Raw genomic sequence first — 23,926 nt, forward strand, 5'->3', positions numbered from 1 at the left:
CAAGTAAGAAGATTATCATAAAATAAACCTAAAAACTTGACGTAAGGAGATATAGCAATAAGCTCTCCGTTCAGAAAAACTTGCGGAATAGAAAGGTTTTATAGCCGAGAAAAGACTACACATTTTGTTTTGTCCGATGAAAATGAGAAACCAGTAATCCTGGACCAAGCTTCAAGGTGAGATATAGTGTTCTGTAGTAGTCTCTTTGCTGTGGGTGTCGAACGGCTCGCAATGTAAATAGCAAAATCGTCAACAAAAAGAGAACATGAGACAGGAGCCTGCACACAATTGGTAATACTGTTTATGGCTAGAGAAAATAAGGTGGCACTTAATACTCTACCTTGAGGCACTCCCTTCTCCAAGATGACACTACCTGAGAGCGAATCGTCCACACGAACACGAAACGTTCGGTGATTTAAGAAGCCCCGGATAAAAGCAAGCATATTGCCCTTGATTCCGCATTCTTTGAGGGTGTTAAGAATACCACATCGCCAGGCCGTGTCGTACGCCTTTTTTATATCAAGGAAGATAGCGACGAGGTTCTGGCGGTTTAGGAAAGCGTTTTGTATGGCTGTTTCCACTGATACTAAATGGTCAATGGAAGATCGTCCTTGTCGGAAACCACACTGTTCTGGAGATAGAAAGCCATGTCTCTCCAAGTACCATGTAAGCCTGCGGTTTACCATTCTCTCCATTATTTTACACAAAACGCTTGTTAAAGAAATAGGGCGGTAGTTTAAGGGGTTGGTTTTATCTTTACCAGGTTTTAGTACTGGTATAATAAATGCTTCTGACCAGTCGGGTGGGAAGACTTGTTCGGAGAATAAACCATTGTAAATATTCAAAAGATGTTGTAGTGCCGAATTAGGAAGGTGTGAAAGCATGGCAAGGCGACTGTTGTCCGGTTCAGGGGAAGTGTCACGTGAGTTTTTAAGTGCATGTAACAATTCCTTAAATACGAATGGGGGGTTTAATTCACCAACCGAATAACCAATGTTTAACGATAATACTTTTTCACACAGGATTTTTTTCCACACAGTAGACGTGGGAGTAGTGCTCACGTATTTCGTCCATTAACTCCTCTTAGCATTCAAGAATACTCGACTGCATACCGCTGTAGCCCTGCGATATAAATTTAGATGTTCAGTTGTAGGCCTACGATTAAGTTTGCGTAGTGCCTGCCACCGATTCCTAATAGCATATTTGCAACCATCATTCCACCATGGAACGTCTAGGATTACCCGATGTTTGTGGGATATATCTGTTGGCATTTTCAAGTATCATGGACGTAAAAGAGGAACATAGGTCAAAGATGTTCACACCATCGTCAGGCTGTGATTGTTAGGCTTTATGGTATCCATTCCAATCCGCCTTTTCAACAATTCATCTCCAAGATCTCCTTTCAACCTCGCAGTCTACACACAATAATAATTGGTCTGTGATCACTGCTGTGAAAGTCATCACAAACAGAGCAATTAAGATAAGGAGTACAATTCGGTGAGGATATGGAGAGATCGATGTTAGATACAGTACCAGATGATAAAGACATGAATGTGTGTGACCATTATTCAGTAGACAAAGGTCCAAGTCTTGTCTCACTCTGTTTATTATATTTTCTCGATTGGAGCAGAAGGTTGAGCTCCAGGAAATTTGGTGGGCATTGAAGTCTTCTACTATTAATGATGGAGATGGTATTTGCATGAGGAGATTTGAGATTAGAGCATTGAACTCAGTGTTTGGTGAGAGATAAAAATTGCAGATATGCAATTTGAAGGGGATAGAGACCTTTACTGCAACAGCAGGAATGAACGTGGTTAATTGAATCCTTGTAGCCGACACCCCATTGTTCATGAAAATAGCCACTCCACCACTCTCTCTACTGTCTACTAGACAGTCGTATCTCTCACACAAGTACCCTCTGAGTGTTACTGGGTCATGTTGATGACCAAGATGAGTTTCTTGGAAATACATGATTAGTGGATCATGTGCGTGCGCCAGTACTCTAATATCTTCAATGCGGGACTGAAGACCTCTAACATTCCACTGAATAATGTTCATAAGTGTAAAAATAAAAAAAAAATAAATTAGTAAACTATATAAAAATTAGTTGTACGTGATTCGGTTTTTATTTTTTATATTTTAAAGAACTCCAATGCCCTGGGGTCGGTTGGTTCCTCAATCATATCCTTCAGTATATGAGGTGATGGTGGAGGAGATTTATTTGAATGGGATGCCGCAGTTGACATCCTAGAGGGGGTGGTTATTTGGGTTCCCTTTAGGGGTAGCTTATTAGGTGGCTTACTGCCAGCTGTGATAGTCCCTGCCCATACCGGTAAGACTTTGGGAACAGGAATTTTCATATGGATCACACTGTTGGATTCACTAACTATGACTAAAGACTTTTTATTCATCATTGTCAGCTCTGAAATAGTGGTTGTAAGCGAAGCTACTTGATTAAAAAGCATCTGAACAAGTTTTTTAAGTTAATTGCAGGATCTGCACTGCCGATTACTAACATTTGTAGGAGTTTGCTTCGATGTAGTGGTGGCAAAAGATACATCTGGTTTAACCAGGTTCCATGAATTATTTATATTCTCTGCGTGCAGCCGGGAAAGACAGTTTCCGCTCAGTACAGATTTTGAGAATTGCCTTTTCTTCTGTAAAGGTTGGGCAATCTCGTGAGCGGGCTGTATGTGAATCACTGCAGTTCGCACATTTTTCATCTTCTTTGCAGTTAGTGTCATTGTGACCTTCTTTAGCACATCGAACACAGATCTCCATTTTCGACCAAGATGTTGTAGTGTGACCATATCCTTGGCATCTGAAACATTGCTGTGGGTTGGGTATGAATGGTCGTACCTGCACTAAGACATAACCCACTTTAATCTTCTCTGGTGGAACAGGGAGACTGAATGTCAGTATAAGAGACGGTGTCGGTTCTTCTGTTTCGCTCTGCCGTTTCATTATACGCTTCACTTCAACAATATCTTGGGGATGAAGCTCATCAACTATTTCAGTCATACCTATATCTAAAAGGTCCGACAAAAAATTACTCCCCGGCTCGCACTGATATTTATACCACCCATATTACGGAGACGTAAGATAGAGCGACTCTGTTCATCATTAAATGTTTCAATCAGAATCGATCCATCATGTAATTTTCTGATATTCTTCGGGGAACCACTTGCACCTGTTATAGTTTTGTTTATTAAGAAAGGTGGAAACCTTTTGGAGGGAGCCACCTTCCTGACTATTTCGGAGAACAACGAATCTAATATTTATAGAATTCAAGTCTAATGATTTGCGGTTCTCTTCGGTAGGACTTTTATAGTCATCATACAAAGCTGACCGAGGTCTCTTCACAAGACTAGATTTGGTGGTTTTTTCAGATGGACCACCAACAATCATTGTATTTATTATTGGAACTGAAATTCTGGTCCCACGAGTACAGACGAAAAATTGACCACTCCAGCACAGAGCGCACGTGTACTGGAGGTAGAGCTAAATACAACTGGGTTCGCCCTGGTGCCCAGAGGTCATCGTTTGAGACTCACTATGTAGAGCCATTCACCCATCGGCACGATTTGTTCCCACCTTGGGTTACGGTTGCGTTTCGTAAGATGTCGCAACACCACCGAGTGTAAGAAATATCAGTGTAGGATGTTGTTGTGTAATTGTGTTAAGTGTATATGTTGTAATTTATGTATTGTTCTTGGTGTAGTATATGTGTATAGTGTAAAGTGTTCTGCAGCTCACTGTATAGTGAGAAGAAACGCTGCAGAGGCTAGGCCCATGGGGACGCCAACTCCCAAAGTCTTAAAGAATAAGATTCCCCGTTGGGGGAGTAATTTATGTGATTACCATCGATTCCAGTAATTTATAATAATTATTTTTCTCCTCTACAAAGTCCTACAAATTTCTGTCATCTAATTACCTTCTCCTCCTCTCTGTAACAAAAGTTTTTCCATCTGCATTAATATAATTTGACTTATTTCCTACTTTTTTGTATGCTACAAATATCTTTCAAGTTATTCTACTTACTTCATCTCATCTTTTCTTCAACCGATCTTTCTTTTCTATTTTGTTCTTTCTGAGGATAGTAATGAATCAATAAATCATTCATCTTAAAATAACAAATACACGAGACAAAATTTTGATCTGGTCTTAAATGAATAGAGCAATAGATATTCGGCCAAAAAATACAGTTATAGTAGAGATGAATATATGGTAAAATCTGTTAGTATATATTCATAATTATAGTTAAATATTAAAAGATGAGATAAATTATATAAACAGCATGGAATAAATCAAGCTTTAATAAGCTCAAATTTGATTTACAACTGAAATGATAATGATGTAAATAAATAAGCTTAGTTAATGGGCTGTGGCATCCTAAGCATTTTCATTGAGCTCTACGATATAACCCAACAATAGTAGAACAAAATTAAGAAGACTTTTTGAACTGGATACCAAGTGAGAGATTTTTAACTTTATCTGCTAAAGTGAGTAATGTTAGTTACAGATTAGTCAAAATAGCACTAAGGCTATGATTCTACAAGATTACATATAGAGGTATTATACAGTTCATGTTCTTGCTTGAAATAGTCAAAAGATTGACAATTTTTAAATATAAAAAGTACCTTGTAAAATTATGGAAGTTAATGAGTAAAAGTAACCTGTCTTTGTGGCAGAGCAGTAGTATCTTGCCATTTCATTCAGAGGTCCTGGGTTCAAATCCTGGTCAGGTGTGGCATCTTTCATATGCTACAAAATTTCAATTTCATGTTCTCATGGCAGAGCTTTTGAGCTTACGTGGTGAATAAATCACAAAAAAAAGTACGGCAGTAATACGCATAATACCTTACAACAAATAAAAATCAATATCTCTAGGAAGTAAATTGTATCAACAAAAACAACTTTGTGTTAAACATGGAAAAATGTTCATTTGGTTACTGAATAAAAATATAGGAACAAAAGATATCATTAATAGAAAAGTTGCAGGAATCAAATTTTTTGTAAACTTAAAATTTTAAAACTTTTGTACTCGGAAGTACAAAAATAGAAAATAATGTTTAAAAATAAGTACATATTTAGTACATACAAATATAAAACCAATTTAAAGAATTTATTAAAATTTATATCCTTTACTTATATACAATAAATACAATCATACACCATTTAAAAAAATATTTTCATTTATCTAAATAATTACAACATTATTGTAAATTATGAATATACAAAAACTTTTGGTGTTTATTAAGAAACTAAGTTTTTGCGAACCGCTTCCCAATACCGATTATCAACAACTCGTAAAAAGTTTTCAGCATTTTTTGTTATTCCAATACGATTAAAATCAACTAAATTGGTATCAATTTCATAATTCTGCCGCAGTTTCTGTTGTTCCTTGGCATATTGCAATTTAGAATATGAATGCTGGTAATGAAAAACAGCAGAAATTAGATCCCATGCAGTAAAATCTGGCCACAGGACATCAGTGAAATACAAATAACTGTAAGATACCTGAAACAAACAAGAATAATTGAAACTTAAATAAACACTTAACATCAAATAAATGAAAACTTGCTATCAAATCTTTTCAGAATTATTAGTAGCTTCTTCATCAGTGATATCCCAGAAGCTGTTCAAAATGCAGCTTCAAAGAGATCTTTTGCAAGCAGCACATTGCTGTATAATAGTGAGTATTTTTTTAAAAACAGAGTAGTCACATTACAGTGACAGTGATAATTTTCCTGCTATTTCTAGGTTTTTTAAATGTCATTTAGGATGTAAAAAATGCAAATTGATTATTTCACAGCTGAAAATTCTAACTGACAACTAGCATCCTACAATCTTAATAGAAATATCATCTATGTATTTATAAATTAACTCTATGTTTTTCTCTCTATAATCTAATGGGAATGAAAATGCATAAATAAGCAAAAGAAAAAAAGAAAATTGTCATTAATTTTATTAATACATGATCTTTTGCTTGAATACTCATGTACAGAATTGAAATAGGCATGAATTTCAAACAAAACTAGATTATGTACTGACCTTATTGAGGCACTTTGACCTTTTGGTAATAGAAAATATTTCTATTTGCAATTCTATTATACAGAACAATAAAAATAACTAAACTTGCAAGTGTAATGAATATTCATTAAACTGGTGATTAAGTAGCTTGTTATATTGAATTTTAATAGTTTTAGGGTCAATCCATTTGAAGTGACCCAAGGGTGGTTTTGCTTGACCAATTAAAACTGTTAAAACTAACCCATTTGTTTCCTACATGTTTTAGGATCTTAAAACTATTCTTTTTTAATTTTTTATCTAAGCAGTTTATCTGTGGGGCCATTTTTGTTACGGTGCGCACATCTATTTTTGTGATTGCGAGGGTTTACAGAAAAACTCATAAAAATCTATTGGTCCTGGAAGAATGAAACAAAAAGCAATTTAATTATATTTTCTCAAGGTAAAAGATTGGTCCAGAGGTTTATTTACCTATCTCTCTTCTTTCTATGAGAAAATAACCGTAAAGTTTAACATGAAAATAGTGAAATTTCACTTATGGTAATTTTTTTCAAGAGGCAGAGACTGCATACACATTTTGAGTTATTTTTTTTATATGTAGGTATATGTTAATAGTTTTACCATAAATAATATTAATGGTGATATACGTACCCCCCTAAAGTTTTATGAATTTTTGAAACTAAGTTTTTTAAACAATTCAAATTACTCTGATGGGGCTGGTGATAAAAATCTCAAATTTGCAAAACTTCCAGTGATTTTGTAGATGTTTATGGCAAATAAAAACATTTCTTGTGTATTGTACTAATAAAAAAGTTATAACCTCTCAAAAATCATGAAAAATGATCATCAAAAAGCGATATCATTTTGAGTCACTAAATAAGTACTCAAGGGGGTTTTTTCTTGTCTTCTTGGCACTTTAATATTTTTATACTTATTACTATAGTTGAAATAATTCTTTGAACCATTCAACTGCAGTGTTCATGTTATAAAAGGTGCTTGAGTCACTTCCAGTCATCAGGAAAAATCATGTTGCAACATGCTCATGCTTGTTGCATTATTTAGCTTTGCAGTAATAGACTAGTCAATCTGACATTAGTCAGTGACCTGTTCACATCGTTACCTAAAGTCTAAAATTTCAAACTGTGTTTATTAAATAAACAAGTTTTAATTATATTTGCAAATTTTAAAATCAGTTAAATTTTTAAATTATTTTCAAGTAATTTCACATAAAACAATGGAAGAACAATGTTCCATAGGAATTTATGTGAATGAAGAGTGTCATAAAAGAGTATATGGTACCAGTGCCAAAAGAACTCACTAAAACTTGTAAATTTAGTGATAAAAACCAACAAATTATTTTTTTTTACATGTTAATTCAGATGTCACTAGTGTTTGTAAATATCATAAAAAAGGTTTTTGTCAAAATTCAGTCACCTGTATGGACAGTTCTGTTGTGAACCTTTGAGAACTCAAAAAAAAAAAAAAAACAGTTATGAAAAAACAATGAAATGACAAAGTTATGACAAAAAGTTTTGTTTTCAGTTATGAAAACAATGTTATGACAAAAAACATTAAAGCAAGCTCTTAAAGAACACATTTTTCCAAATTTAAATTTAATTTCTGGGAAGTCTTTTTGTTAACTTTAAAAGTATTTTTTCTCAGCAGAACAAAACTATGTGAATGCAAATACCAAGAGCAATACATTGCCCCAGAAGCTACTTGTAGCATTTTGGGCGTATCACCTCCATCAACTAACTACAGTGACGGGTTGTTCTCACACAATTTCAAGAGAATTATCATAACAGCTATCACAGCAGTTGGTTAAGCACACTAAATAAATAACTTTCATTGTTACAAAAACAGACTATTTCATTGAAGAATAATTAAAATTTTGCTACAATTTTATTTTTTAATAGTGTTTACAAAAATAAACCAGTATAAAAATAAAAATGAATTCTTGAAAAAAGACGAAAGTTAATTGAAATCTCAGTTTGGGTTTACAAGCATTTTTGAATCAAAACTGTATTAGGTAGGTAACTGGTATTTGTTAAGTTATCATTAAATTACGACCTATCATTAATAATAAAAAAAAACTATTTTAAAAATATTGGAAACATCAACTTCAATAACATAGGAGTTAAATACAAATTTATTTGTATTTTTAAGGGCTAAAAACAAATGTAAAGTGCAAAGAGGACAAGAAGCCCCCTTTGAAGCACTTATTTGGCGAGTCAAAATGGTACCCTTTCAGCAGGTTTTTCATGATTTCTGATAGGTTATAATGTTTTCATTACTAAATGCACATGAAACATTTTTATTTGCCATAAACATCTACAAAAATACTCCAAGTTGTGTAAATTTGAGATCTTTATCACCAGTCCCATCAGAGTTATTTGAAGCCAAAATTTGAATTAAAAAAAAACCAAAAATTAGTTTTCAAAAATTCATAAAAATTTGGGGGTAAATATATCACCATTAATATTACTTATGGTAAATCTACTAACATATACCTACACAAAAAAATAATTCAAACTGTGTATGCCATCCCTGCTACATGAAAAAAATTATCGAAAGTGAAATTTTACCGTTTTTCATGTTCAACTTTATTGGTAATTTTCTCATTTAAAGAAGATAGATAGGTAAATAAACCAGTGGACTAATCTTTTACCTTAAGAAAACATGGATAAATTGCTTTTTGCTTCATCCTTCCAGGACCAGTAGTTTTTTAGTTATGATTTTTTCTGAAAACCCTTACAATCACAAAAATAAGTGTGTGCATTGTAACAAAATGGCCACCATAATACTGCTTAAATAAAAAAGAAAACAAAAAGAAAAACAGTTTTAAGTGTATTTTTTGTTTGTTTTAAAATATAATAATTAAAACTTGTTATAAATATTTTAGGAGAAAATAAGTCATTAAATTTAAACACCTAAAAAGCCATAAAATTACTTAAAAATTAACATAGAAGATAAAAAAATAATATTAAAGGGGAAAGGATTAATGAATTTTATCTTACAGTAAATGAAATTCACATAGACATGTAAGGTTGGATTCAAAATTATACAATCATTTACTCATAAAAGAATTTCCCTAATATGTACATAATAGTATTTTAAAATTAAATAAAAATTACCTGCCAAAGAAGGAAATCACTCAAACGAGTTTCACCTGAAGTTCGTATAAGTAGATCTGGTTCAGGAGATGAACCAGTATAAAAACAATGTGATAACAGTTCTGATGTAATATCTTGCTCTTCTAGTAAACCCTCACTAACACCATTAACTATTGTACGTACAGCATGTGTCACTTCATCTCTTGCTAAAAAGACAAACAAATAATAAATATATAATTATTATCGTAATGGGATTCTGATTCCTATAGAGGGCCCCAAAGGATTTATATTTTATTATTTTTTGTTAACTTCTTTTATTTTATTTTAATATTATCATGTCTTTCACAAGTTATAATTAATATTTTTTTCTATTTACTAATACTAGCACACAAATGAAACATTTAATACACTGATTTTTATTATTCAATTCAATAGACAACTAAAAAAATAAAATATCCTACCTTATCATGTAATTTTTCTGTTTTTAAATTTGATAAGTTGACTGCACGGCAATGCTTGACCGGCTTGATGTAATGGCTGTACATCTCTTTATATTAAAATATTTTGAAATAAAATTTAAATAATTATTTTATTAAAAAAAAAAGAAAAAGATCAACTGACGCACTGAAGTAGTTTTTCAATTAAAAAAGCTTTAGTTTTCAATAGAAACGGTAATAATGACAGTAAATTGTTTATGCCAGCAAATTGGCTGCACATCCATGTGTACTTAATACATTTATTAATTAAAAAATTTAAATAAGTACTAAGGAGCACACAGTACTTCTTATAACAAGAAATACTAAAAGTTAATTTTTCATGCTTTATGCTTAAGCCAAGCAAAAAGACTCACGATTAATTTTTCTATTGCCATTTGTACTATTAAGTCATCATGGTACTTCATCTTTAATCCCTAAAGGGATAAGTCTTTAATTATTTCTTCATGGGATGACTCTGTTTAACTTAATTTACACTTACCAATTGTATTTTTCTTTTATTTTTCTAATTTTTTTCATTTAGTAACTTTATTTTTTAACTGTTTATTAAATCATATTCAAATCCATGTTCACATATAGTATTCCAAACTTATGTCACATACACAAAAACTCAATTGTCTTTTGTACCATCTATTTTTTTTTTTTATTCATTATGACAATAAAAAAATAAAACACATCTCTCTTAATCTGTGTTAAGGCATTTGTGACATACTAATCAAGTTTAAATTAAATAAAATCAAAGCTATTGCTACTTATTTTGTTATATTTTTGTTATTATTCTGACATGATTAATATATTAACCAATCAAGAGATTTAATGCAACAGTATGATGGCTTACAGTTATTGTACGTCTTGGCAAGCATGCTTAAAGTTGTTGGATGACTCCAGTTTGACATGACTTTAATCGATACTGATAATTATACTTTTCATTAAAAAGTTCCTTTCACACAAGTAATTTCAACACTAATATTACTATAACCATGGGAGCAGGACTATCTGCTTGACGACCTGTGACTAGTCAGCTCTTATTCTTATATCAACCATTATTTTTTTTTTTTAATTTCAAACTTAAGGATTTTTTTTTATTTTAAGTATTAAAAATCATAACTGGAATTTTTTTCTTTTCAAAATTTAACTTCTTTTTATTATAATTTATTTTCACCGATTTAATAAACACACAATTTAATAAATTAGTGTGTTTAACTCTAACCTCATCATTAATATTTTAATAACATTATTTTTATCAATGTATTTGTAATTAATCTAATTTGTAACCTGTAATATAGTTTGTAACATTTACCTATTTTAAATTTTAATACACTGTCACAAACTTAAATAGATTTAACAAAAATGTGTATAAAAATACATATAAAAAACAAACATTTAAGATAACATTACACTGATGTTGGCAACATGTGGAGGAAAGAAGAAATGATATGAATTACTAATATAAAAATTTCAGAGATCCCTCAAAAGATCCTAGATGATAATCAAACAGACAAGGTAAATTTCATAGCAGGGTATGGAATTAAGATCCAGTAGCTGCTTTAACAAGCTGTAAGAGAATTATTTAAATGTATCTTTAGGAAGTCTGATTCCTAGGTAGCTTTTTATTTCTGATGGAAAAGTAATTTTTGTTACAGCTGATTTGTTTGAGTTTTAACCTCTTTCCAGAGGTTACAGTGGAATGATAATGCATACACAGTAAGTAAGCTTTAAAATAAGTACTGGGCGTAATTATTAATTTTATAATGTAGGATTTTTCTGTTCATTAAGATCATTTCTTCTTACTACGCAGGTTTCCACTATAAAAGAAAAATTTCTAACAATTAAAACCACAGTGATTTATTGAATATATTTAGTTTTACGGTAATACGAGGACGAGTCAAAAATTATCCACAATTTTTATTCTACAATTTATTTACAGAAAAGTAGAGTTCAACAAGTATATAATTTTTTTTTGTTGTACAGGTTTCCATTTGTTCGTGAAGCCACTTTTGCACCGCTTCCTGCACATCTAAGTCTGTGGAAAATCTATGGCCTTGCAAGGTATCCTTGAAAGACACAAACAAATGAAAGTCGGAGGGAATAAAATCTGTACTGTAGAGAGGGTGTTCTGGTACCTCAAAATTCAACCTGATGGATTGAACAATGTGGCGATGAGCTATGTGCAGGGAGGCTAGTTTTGTACCCATCGCACACAGACTTTATGGAAGCCGAGCACGTCATGGATTATTTGATGGACAAAACCATGACTGATGTTCAAAGAAGATCAGTCATGGCATGGATGGGAACTCACTTATTCACCAGAACTATCTCTTGAGCTTGCTGAATCTTGCTGTCCATGGTGGAGATTGACGGGTGTCCTACTCCATCTTGTCACTTTTAAACTTCTCGATCCATGAAAAAACACTTTTATATGATAAAGCACTGTCTGTGTATTGTGATAAAAGTCTACGATGAATTTCAGCCCCTTTCACACCCTCCAACCAGAGATCTCTGGTCACTGCTTGCTGTTCCTTCTTACTTACTTAAAACTGCTAGCAGAACAGACATCGAATAATTATTTTTTTCTATTTATTCATGGTTTTATTTTCCATATATTATAATTATATAATAAAAAATTATTTATGAAAATAAACAATGAGAGTATAGATTTATGTTTGTTTTCTCTTATAAGAAAGTTATGTTATTTGTTAGCCACAAATGTCATGATACATTAAATGTTCATAACAACAAATTTTAAGGCTTTGTTGATTTAATCTGTGATGACATGTTGAAACTGCTACTGTATTATTTCTATTTTTGCAGACAGTTGACTGGTTTGATGCTATTGTCTGTTCCTTTCGGCTCTGTGCTAATATTTCAATCTTAATTGTAGCTTACATCTTTAATTATTTGTTTCATATATTTAATACATGATCATCATCCAGTGAATTCTCTCTATGTTCAAAATCAGAAGCGGAAGTTTTTATTTCGTTATAGTACCATGATGTGTACGAGATCTTTCCATGTAAAATCTCTTTGCATTTTGGCAGGATATTCATGGTAATTAGTACATCCTCCCTGGACTCCATGGATTCTTACTGGTGTACTCACGTATTATTTTAAACACCTTTTACATATTTCTTCTTTGATACCATAACATTTGGTATTTGTTTTCCAGATCATTGTTGTCTGGTTGTGCTTTTTCTTCAATAGACTGACTGTATATCTCATTGAATCATCGGCTATAATCATGGCCAATTTCCTTTTCATCTACATGTGAATTTTATTTACTTTATCGATTAGGTGTATATCTAATAATCTTTTTCGTCAATCTTTTCCACCAACCATAATCCCCTACAACAGAATAACTGCGCCATAAAACTTGTCTTTTACAATCAACAGTTACCATAATATTTTGTCCTCTGGAAATGCTGGATTTGACCTCATTTCTTCAAATATACAACTGTACAAACTATTACATATTTATTTAATTTACAACTGACTGCCCAATTATGACATGAAAAATGAAACTTTTCTAGTCATGAAAAAATGCCAAATCTGAATGGAATTCCTTAATAAGGGATGTTCTAAGGAAACAAACATTACGCATTAGGTGTTCAATTATGCTGTACAGACAACATGTGAAATGAAGTTCTAAATTCATAAGCTACTGCATCAACTATATACTAGTGCATTTAGTCATACATAACAGATTTTCACACATTTTTTACATAAGGTGAGAATATTTTCCAACATAATATTCAATATTTGGATTTGTTGCTCTTATCTACTTCTCAGTTTCTCATAATGAAATTTTGAAACCGTGTGTGTGTGTATCTTTACACATAGCAACTACCCTAGATCCAACAAAGCAATAAATAATAATTTAACCTATGTCTACATTAAGACAAACATGGATTCTGAGATGAGTAGAAGGGGAAATAACAACAGCACAAAAAATATTCTCCGGCTAAATAAATATTTAAATTAATGATTTAATTATTTGTAAATAAATATGGATGAAATATGAATGTGAATTACCAGTTTCATGGTACTTAGCAAATAAATATTCAAGAAAATTAAACATAATTGGTTCTTAGATTTCCCAAAACCAGAAAAATACCAAGTAATATGTAAATAACTGTCTGAAACATAATTTGACTAATTGTTGATATAAAAAGTAAACTACATACACGTAAAAAATAACTTACCAGTATATGCAAATGCAACATTCAGGTAGCAATTAGTGTTATCTTTAGTACGTAATTCAGCTTCACTAATCATTTTAACAATATTTTCAGGTAACAAAGACCAGTTACCGATTACTCTAATCCTAACACCTTTTTCCATTAATTTATCACTGAAATAAACACAACAGTATATAGATAAAAACTTTAGTTTAAACAATAAAAAAGAAAAAGAAAAAATTATAAAGCAATAACTAATGTCAGCTACCAACAGAATTACTAAAGGCTATAATTACATCAAAATTTATCTACGGCATGAAGATGCAATATTTGTTACACAAAAAGATTATTATAGAAACCATCTCACTAATGTTGAAATAAACAACACTAGAGTTCAATAGGCATGTTAGTTATCTTTATAAGTCAATATTTACTGAAACACACAAGGGGTTAAATTTTATATGAACTGCCTCCTACTCTGGTATAATTCACCTATGTACTTAAGCCCCATCAGTTTGACTTTGATACAACCCCCAAATAACAAAAAGGCTCTGGACACCTCCAATGGCTGAATCACTATCAAATTGATTCCCAGTAGTAAAAAAGCAATTACTCTGTTGGCTAAAAGAAGGTGTCAGCACAGTAACACAGGTACAGCAATAGCTGTATCCGTTCTCTTGTTTCAAACTTTATAATATTATTAGCAATGTTTTCTAACAGAACAAAAATCTAATTTATAATTTTAATAAATCTAAATTATTATCTAATTTTTTTGTTTTCTAATCTATAACAACATTTTTTTTTCATGTGAAGTGTGTAAGTAAAAGTGAGCTCAAAATATAGTATGATTCGGCAGGACACAGTAATCTATACTGTTTATCTAATTGCTGTTGACTTTTTAGTTTCTGGACACATCATTAGAAGTAATTTTAAGAAATTTAGAATTCAGAAAGCTTCTATATATTACAATACATAGGATTATTTTAAAACAAATCACATTTTTTGCCTATTATTTGCTCACTGGGTCTCGACTGTTTGCATCTTAATTATTCATATTTAATAATATCATAAAATATTAAGGGTAGTCCTAATTTACTCTCTAACCATTTCTCCATTTGGTTATTTTATTTATTTAATACTGAAAATTTTTTTTATAAATTGAAAAAAAAAGGGAAAATTTTTTTTGGTATTGTTTTAACTAACTAGACTAATACGTATCCAATGAACTAATCTTTAGCACGTTCATTGCTCTTAGGACTGATCGGTCTCACTGGCTTGTGTGGCAGGATGCCATCAGGACTGTTTGGTCTAATGATGACAAACTTAATACTGGCACCTGTCTGCAAACAAGCATATGGTCTTGGTTCATTTCTATACTGTGGCATTGTTCATTTTTGTATATCCTTTACTACTGTGCGGTTTATGTAAAACGTGTTCATTGTTACTAATCTTTTTCATTTTTGTCTTATTTCATTCTAGTTTAATGAAATTAAACTATTTAGAAAGACATTCGTTTAATTTTTATTTTACTTTATTATTCTAATTAGTTATTTTGTTTCTACGCATTTAAAAACAATTTAAAAAAAAGATGAGTGAAATACCTTTACATGAAAATGACGCTGCATTTCACAAAAGAGTAATGTGTGAATGATTCAGAAATTGAAGATTGTCTTTGGGAAGAAAGTGGTTCTAAATGTGAATTCGTGATTTTGAGACTTCCTCTAAAAGTGATCTTTTCGATGCAGAAGAGTCATGTACTGTGGAAATAAATACAGGATGGAAAGTTACATTTATCTCCCTTAAACTAACCTGAAAAAAAAAACAATCAACCACCTGAAGAAAGTAATCAAACTAACGATTATATCTGTGCAGAATCTTCTATGCGGTCATCTACTGGAACAATGAAAACTGGTATAAATTTAGAAGGCAGGCAATGATCCAGTTGATTTCTTTAAATTTTTTTTAAAGTATATTGTTATTGAAACAAATAATTACGCAACAAATCTTTTTTTACACCTGATACAAAAGAACATTCGTGAATCACAAAATGGCATGATTTAGAAGTAAGTGAATTTCAAATCTTACTTGGCCTTTTGTTACATACAGGAACCATTCCACTTAGTCGTTTTACTGATTACTATTAGAGGATAGATTGTACAATATTATAATTTTCAGAGTACAAATGTCAAGGAATAGATTTCTATTGCTTGTCAGATGTTTGCATTTTAATTTGGATGACAAAACTGTCAATCATCTGTCAAAAATAATACCTGTAATTAATTATTTTAATGCTATGATTAATTCAATTTATTCTCCAGCAAGGGAACTCTCTCTCGATGAAAGCATGATTCTATGGCGGGGAAGGTTAGTATTTAGACAATACAATAGAAACAAAAGGCACAAGTACGGTATTAAATTATATATGTTGACAGAACCAGATGGCTTTATTCTACGGTTTATGGAGTATGCTGGTGCAAACGATGATACTGGAGAGCCAGGGCACACACAGAAAATTGTACTGTTTATTAGGACGATTACAAAAGGGACATACCATATTTATGGATAACTTTTACAACAGTTTTGCATTATCAAAAAAGTAATTAGAAGAAAAGACCTACTGCACAGTAACACTAAATAAAAAAACAAATGGGTAATCCTGTCAATCTAGTAAAAAGAAATTAAAAAAAGATGAAAATGTATCTTTATTCAAAGACCAAATATATACTGGTAAGTGGAAGGATAAAAAAGAAGTTTTATATTACAATTGATTTTGAAAATGAAATGCAAATGATAATAAACAGAAGAGGCCAAGAAAAAAAACAACCCAAAATCATTATAGAATACAATAAACATATGTCAGGAACTGACAGACAGGATGATCAAATGTTAGGTTACTATCCAATGGAATGTAAAACATCTAGGTGGTACGAGAAAATATTCATTCATGTTTTGCAACTTCTAATTGTAAATTTCCATAAATTAAACAATGGCTATAGTAGTCGGCAAAAATTACCGCAGCTTTATGATTTTAGACTTTCTATAATCAACGCTTTATTATCATTAAAAGAAATACCAAGGACACCGATGATTAAAACCCATAGACTAAAGAAATTCTCAGAATTAGTTAATGACAATGGAAAAGGAGAAAAACCATATATTTCTGTGAAAAGTGATAAACCAGGACTTTGTGTTGAGTGTTTTCATGAATACAGACAAATATTTTGTATTTATGTCTTTATTTTTTGTATTTGCATTTTTATTATTTTTTATAGCCTACGCATATTTATTGCTATATTTTATTTTAAAATGACTGATGCAGTTCTGATAATTTTGATGTAGAAAGTAGTGTTTGTTTTAAGTTTCATGTAATATGGTTTATTATTCCAGTTACATACTCAAAACAAGATTTTATTTATACTATTATAATTTATTTTTTATTATTATTTTTACTTTTCATATTACATTAAAACATTTGTTTCTTAGGTTAACACATGTAGTTAAAAAAATTTGATTATTTAACAATGTAATGATACTTTTTTTAATAAATTTTAACAAAAAATTAAAAAAGAAACAGTGTGTCCGTTCAGTCCCATTGGCCCTAATCGTAGTGATTTCATTTCAGGTGCCGGTGGAACCAATAAGTCCCTAGTTAATTTTTTATTATTTTTATCAAAAATTATGTGAAACAAATGCTACAGTACCAAATAATTACTAATTTAAGGACTGCGGGAGGAAAATATTGTTCTGACATTGGATACCAAACAAAAAAATTGTGGGAGCAATGAACAAGTTAAATTATTTTCCTTGTTAAATTTGGATGTTTTCCACTCATGGACTATTTATAAGAAATAGCTGTTCTAGTTAGGAATGCGACATTTTGATTACCTGTATAAGAAAATAAAGTAATAAAATATTATAGAACAGATCTAAGATAGCATTTAAAAAAATGACTTAAAATTATAGCTACATTAAATATTTCACATCAGACAAAGTTATATACACTGACTGTCACAAGAAAATGATTTGTCAGCAGTTTGTTTTTCAAGCAGAAGCACACAGTAGTAGTTAACAAGATAATCCATATTTATTGTGGGACAGTACGATTTTCACTACAGCGATTATCACATTTTTTATTCAAATTTCACTTTACACAGGGTGTAATGTCTGTTTTTTTAAAACCATTATTCAGAAACTCTGTCAATTTTGGCAATATTAGTACTTTTTTTTTTATTTATTTTTATTCTTTAGGGGTTGCTTTTTTACTTTATTTGAGCTAAAAGTTTTAGGTTATATTCAATTTCATATTTCAAAATTAAGCCTATCCAAAATGCACAAAAAATTCTAAAAATAAAGCCATTTATCAATAATTGTAACTCTAATAACCAATTATAAATAAAAACAAACAATGCTTTTAAAACTAATTACGACATATTATTGTCTTCAGTCAGTAAATAAACTAAACTAGTAAACATCCGAATCATATTTCAATAAAAATTAAGATAAATTCATTATAATAACATTTCAATAATTGTGTTATCATTTTTACAAGATTATTAGAAAAAAAAATAATATTGAAAATAAATTTTATTTCTTAAAAGGTTTTTCAAATAAATTATTTTTTATTTACAATTCTACTGTTATTATAATTTGTTTTCCTCCTTTTTTTAATAATATACTTATGCATATTTTCATTTCCCTCCTCAAAATAATACTATCATTTACAACTTGCATAGGATTTAAGAATAAAACATGTAATAAAAAATTAGTAATGTATATTTCATTAGACAAACTTATTTGTACAAGGCCTAACTTACTTTTTGTGTAAATTACATACAAATAAAACTGCTGTTTTATGTACTAATTTTTAATATTATTATTAATTTGCTTGAAATCATAATTTGTATAATTTAATGTAAATTCCTCAAAATAAAGGGGCTGTTTTTTTTTCAACCTCTGATGAGCTATAAAAAAATAGACACACTGACATAACAAAATGATTTTATTACTAAAAGATGAGTAGCATCTAACATTTTTCTACATAATTGCCAAAATGATTTGTCGTATCGTGACATCAGGTTTCCAATGCCCTCTTTAGAGAAGTTTGCTGCCAGTGAGGTAAAGTACATCTTGACAGCCTCCTGAAGTTCTTCGTTGGTGGTGAATTGCTGTCTGCCCAATCGTGCTTTCAATTCTCAAAAGAGGTGAAAATCGCTAAGTGCTAGGTCTGGACTATACGGTATATGGTTGAAAACTTCTTGCTTGAATTGTTTGAGAGAAGGTCTTATATCAAAGCACAGTTCAGTTGTGGATCAAAACCACGCCGGACAAGAGCATGCCTCTATGTTTGTTCTGGATTGCTCTGTGGAGATAAACTTCCTTTGTTATTGTTGTCCTCTGCTCCATAAACTCCACTAACAAGACATCTTTATGGTCCCAAAAAAATGTAGCCATTGTTTTCCTGTTGCTCAGTGTCTGCTAGAACTTTTTCAGCTTGTTTGGAGAAGTATGCATCCAGTGCTAACACTGGATCCTAGTCTCATCGCCAGTAACGATAGACTTTAAAAATTCTTCCTCCTTATTATCGTAATGCATGATAAACATTAAGGCTGACACCATTCATTGCATTTTGTGATTGTCACTCAACATTTTTGGGACCCAATGTGCAGACAGTGTTCGGTATCCAAGGTCTTTAGTTGCAACTGGGTACAGAGAAGACTTTGAAATTTCTGGGATTTCTACAGAAAGTTCACTTATCATAAACCTCCGTTAGTCATGGACAAAATCACACGCTCAACCAGGTGTACAGTAGCAACAGACTGATTTAAGCCAACTGTCAGAACAGAAATTGAATTATTTGATCTAATTTTCTTGTGAGTATAGAGATGGAAAATGCACTATTCATTCTGAAATTCTACACAAGTTTTCTTATCTTTCATTCCTTTTTTAACAAGTCATATTATCATCTTTAATACATACATTAATCTACAATCAATGATTGCAACGAGTTATTAATTACATTTAATAATTTAAACAAAGGTAAATTTTGTGTGGTTAATGGGGTAATAATCTTTAGTATATCTGCAATTTTTTTAAAAAAGATTGTCCCCCTCTAAGAAAATTAAGCATATTACTGAATCTGATGTATTGAGGTACTTATTAATTAGGAAGTTAAAATTAAACAGTTTTAACAGTATTGTCTTTCACTATACAGCATCTGGCAGAAGCCAGATGCTGCATGTGTTTAGACAATATTCATACAACACAGTCTGCTGGTATGTATTTTAATACCTAAGAAATAATTACAATAATTATTTTATAAAATACTAGAATATAAATGCCTTCAAGACCTTCTTTGATAAAAAAAAAACAGCCCAATAAAGATAAAAATATTATCCATTAAGTAGTTTCTATTGCAAGAAAGAATGAAGAGAAATATTCATTTAAATCAAATGAAGATTAGTACAATTCATCTAATCTATTCTTATATAGAATTACAAAAAAATTACAATCACCAATAAAATCCTAATGCAGTATACTGCCCTATACAGGCATTTAACCGGCATCGCTTGTACAGTAACTTGTTTGTAATAGACAATCATCATCTAGGGAACAATGTCTGTTAGCAAGGAATGGACAATTATTTTCAGTTTTAAAGGCTTATCATTGGGATTTGTAAAGGGTAGCAATTATATCATTATTTATCAGTCCAAATATCAATACCATTCTAATCTTAATAATACTGTAAATTAATGACATAAAACAAAAGCATGGATTGAAAGGCTATGTAAAGTTCAAAAGAATGTCTTTTGTTATACATATGTATGGATAGAAAACTAAAATGTATTTGCAATTAGTCAGTCTCATAGTTAGTAGAGACTGAATCAGCAGAATATAAAATTTGAAATGTTACTTATGTTTTGATAAAACAAACCTTTCTAAATGAGAATATGGCTAATTTTTGGTAGTTCTCTGTATGAGATATGAAGTTGGATATATTTTGCCATTTTTCAGCTGACTGCCATATATTTTATGTGTTTTTTTTTCATTCACAATATTAACAGGTAAATGCACAGAAAAAATATCAAGATTGATATTAATCTCCTTTGAATATATTTTACGCTTAAAAAAGTATATATTTACAAACTTCAACCTAACGAAAACTAAAAACTGAAAAATCTTTAACTAGGGCTGAAATTCCTATAGTTACGGTTTAAACATGCTAAACTGTGTACGAATAAACTTTTTAGCCACTTTAGTTCCAAAACTAGTTATGAAAGTTTTGATCAGGCCTTTATGCCAGCTGCAATTCAAGGTATAGTTTAAAGGATGACAGTACCATCAGAATGAGGCATAAAGATCCACAAAAAAAGATTATATAATTTTATAAAAATTAAATAAATTTATTTATGAAATTCAGCTTTAAAATATCATGAAAAAAGTAGGTTTAGAGTAGTTTGATTTTTCTTTTTCATAAAAATCAAATTCATTATTTACAATTTCCAGACTTTATCTAACAGATACCACCAAAGTAATGAAAATAAAAATCTCTTAAATCCGGTAGGGCAAATTGTTTACTGAACAAAAATATAAAAAAGGAGAAGACTGGTATAAACAGCACCAGCAGCCTTCTGTATTTCATGTCATCTACTTCTAACTGCTGCAAGAAATAAAATTTAATTATGCTTGAAAATTGGTAGTTAAATTTGTAGACAAAAATCGCAGTACTAATCAATTAACTGTACAGTTATCGGTATTCTGGGTAAAAAGTTGAAATAGTAAATATACAAGTATACCAGTCAAAGAGTTAAATTAATAATAAATGCTTCTTTTTTAAAATTAATAATGCATTTTATTGTATTACAATGACAGCAAAAAGTGTTACGGTGCTTATTAAAGCGGTTCATATGATTGGATGTAATTTTAAACATATTACTCTGAGGAAGAATGAAATGATCGATTGTGTGCTTTATTAAATGACTTTGGTTATTTTACATATGTTTTAAATTATATTACAATAACCATTAATAAAAAAAATTAATAAATTATGTTATCAAAATTTGTTTAAATGTCTATAAAATATATATACAGACTAAACTTGTTTGTTGACATAAGGTTTTACACACAAAAAACCAATTAACGTATGGCGTAAAGAAGGTTTCAGATTTTAGAAAAATTAAACATTTTGTGCACATTTCCTCATAAATCATTGATTCAACCAACTTAAGGCTATGTTTAATACATTCTCAGGTAAAAAGGTGTTTCTTATATATAATTATAGTAAGGTTTCATTTACCATTCATCCAAAAGTCTTTGAAATTTCTGCCGCGCTAATTCCAAAAGGGCATCCACTTCTTCTTCACTTCTTTTAAAATTTTCAATACTGAATGCATAAACAGTTACTTCCTCGATACCAAGATCTAAACACCACTGTAATGTTTCAGACAATTTATGAAACCTATAAAGTTAAAAACAGAATTGTGTTTGTTTCACCAAAAAAATTAACCATATGAGATAAGATACTTAATTAAAATCGTATTAATGAATGAGTAAATGATAACTATTAAATTTATTGCGATAAGACTATTATTTCATCAAATATCTCCCACGTTATTCCTCCTCTACTGTATTGTTTTTCTGTAGTGGTAACTAATTTACTGCGAACTCTCAAAGCTTAAGTATGAAAATCTTGAGGTACTTGAAAACTGCCAGGCTTAGTTGGGATTGGAACGTAGTACCTTCTTGATAAAAGACTAAAGTGCAACGGTTCCACCAAAGAGTTCAGTTCAGCAAGTGTATTTAATTTTATTATATTGGAATTGTAATTTTAGTGTAATCATGTAATATTTTAAAGTTGTAAATTTTAAAAATATAACAAATACATAGTTGTAAAAACTGTAGATACATTAAAATAGAAAAAAAAAGATTTGGTAATTATTCCTTTGTTATTTATATTTATTTTGAATAACATATAGATTAATATGTAATTTCCTAGGAGATTATATATGGTCATACACTTTGGATAATGGTTTCAACTTTTTTAATCAGATTTTTCTTTGTATTTAGTAAGTAAGTACTTTATTGTGTACTGAAATTTATTATACAATTGAATATCATGAAAAATACTCAAAATGTTAAATAATGTGTATATAGCATGCAGTTCAGTGTTTTGCAGTTAACAATTACCAACAAACCAAAACTAAAAAAAAAAACCCTAATTAATAGCAAGCTCAATGTAAACTTATCAATTTACATAAGTACTTTTCAAATATAATGCTACATTAGTTATTTAATGACCATAAGTTAAAACTGATATCTAGATTAAATTGGTCACAGCCAAACCAGTTGTGTCAATTAAAACATTTTATTATTTAATTAAATAGTTTTTGCTTTATTAAATGCTCCTGAAATAAATAATGTTAATAAACTTGAATAATTAGAAAAATATATTACACTTATAAATATATACGGTAATTATAGACTGATAAATTACTTCTGATTCTAATGAAATTATAACATACATTATTTAGTACATAAGTTGTTTGTTACAATTGAAATTATTCATCGGAAACGCATTCATCAGAGTTATGTCCCTTGTAAGTTACATAGTACCTGTACCCAAAAGTTTGATATTTTGCACTATACACAGGTAATATATACATCATTTACTGACTAAATAATTTGGTTTCAGTTAAATTTAGTTAAGAATATGGTTAGATTTGCTTTAAGTTGAGCAGAAGTCTTGAATTGTGCCGTCATCAGATAAATGATTGTAAGTAAACTAAATTCAATTAAATTTTGTTTAAACCAAGTTATTAACTCTGTAAATGATGTATACTGGACATTTGCGAAAACCCACAACTATGGTTAGGTTAGGCTAGCTTAATTTAGTCTTAAGTGAACCTAATCTCATTCTTAACCTGATTTCACTGAATCCAAATTATTAGTCTGAAAATAATGTACATTACACCTGTGGAGTGACAAATTATGAAATTTTTAGCGAGGGTACTTTGTAACTTATAATGATAACTTGGGTGAAAGGCGTTTCTGATGAGCAATTTCAACTGTGATGAATAAATTTGTTCTTAAATAAGATATATTCCAAATTTCATCAAAA

The 23,926-nt window shown here is 30.3% G+C and overlaps 1 protein-coding gene across 1 annotated transcript in view; it reads right to left on the bottom strand.

The window, feature by feature from the left end:
• Positions 1-5,089: 5,089 nt before the first annotated feature.
• Positions 5,090-23,926, bottom strand: part of Dhdds (Dehydrodolichyl diphosphate synthase subunit) — a 30,736-nt gene continuing 11,899 nt past the window's right edge. The window contains exons 2-5 of the mRNA XM_075371713.1: positions 22,106-22,267; positions 13,837-13,985; positions 9,165-9,349; positions 5,090-5,520 (exon numbers count right to left, since the gene is read on the bottom strand). Of these exons, the coding sequence (XP_075227828.1) occupies positions 5,257-5,520; positions 9,165-9,349; positions 13,837-13,985; positions 22,106-22,267 (760 nt within the window). The 3' untranslated portion in view covers positions 5,090-5,256. The remainder of the gene's footprint in view (positions 5,521-9,164; positions 9,350-13,836; positions 13,986-22,105; positions 22,268-23,926) is intronic.

This window comes from Lycorma delicatula, chromosome 7 (assembly GCF_047948215.1).
Source record: "Lycorma delicatula isolate Av1 chromosome 7, ASM4794821v1, whole genome shotgun sequence".
Lineage (NCBI taxonomy): Eukaryota > Metazoa > Arthropoda > Insecta > Hemiptera > Fulgoridae > Lycorma > Lycorma delicatula.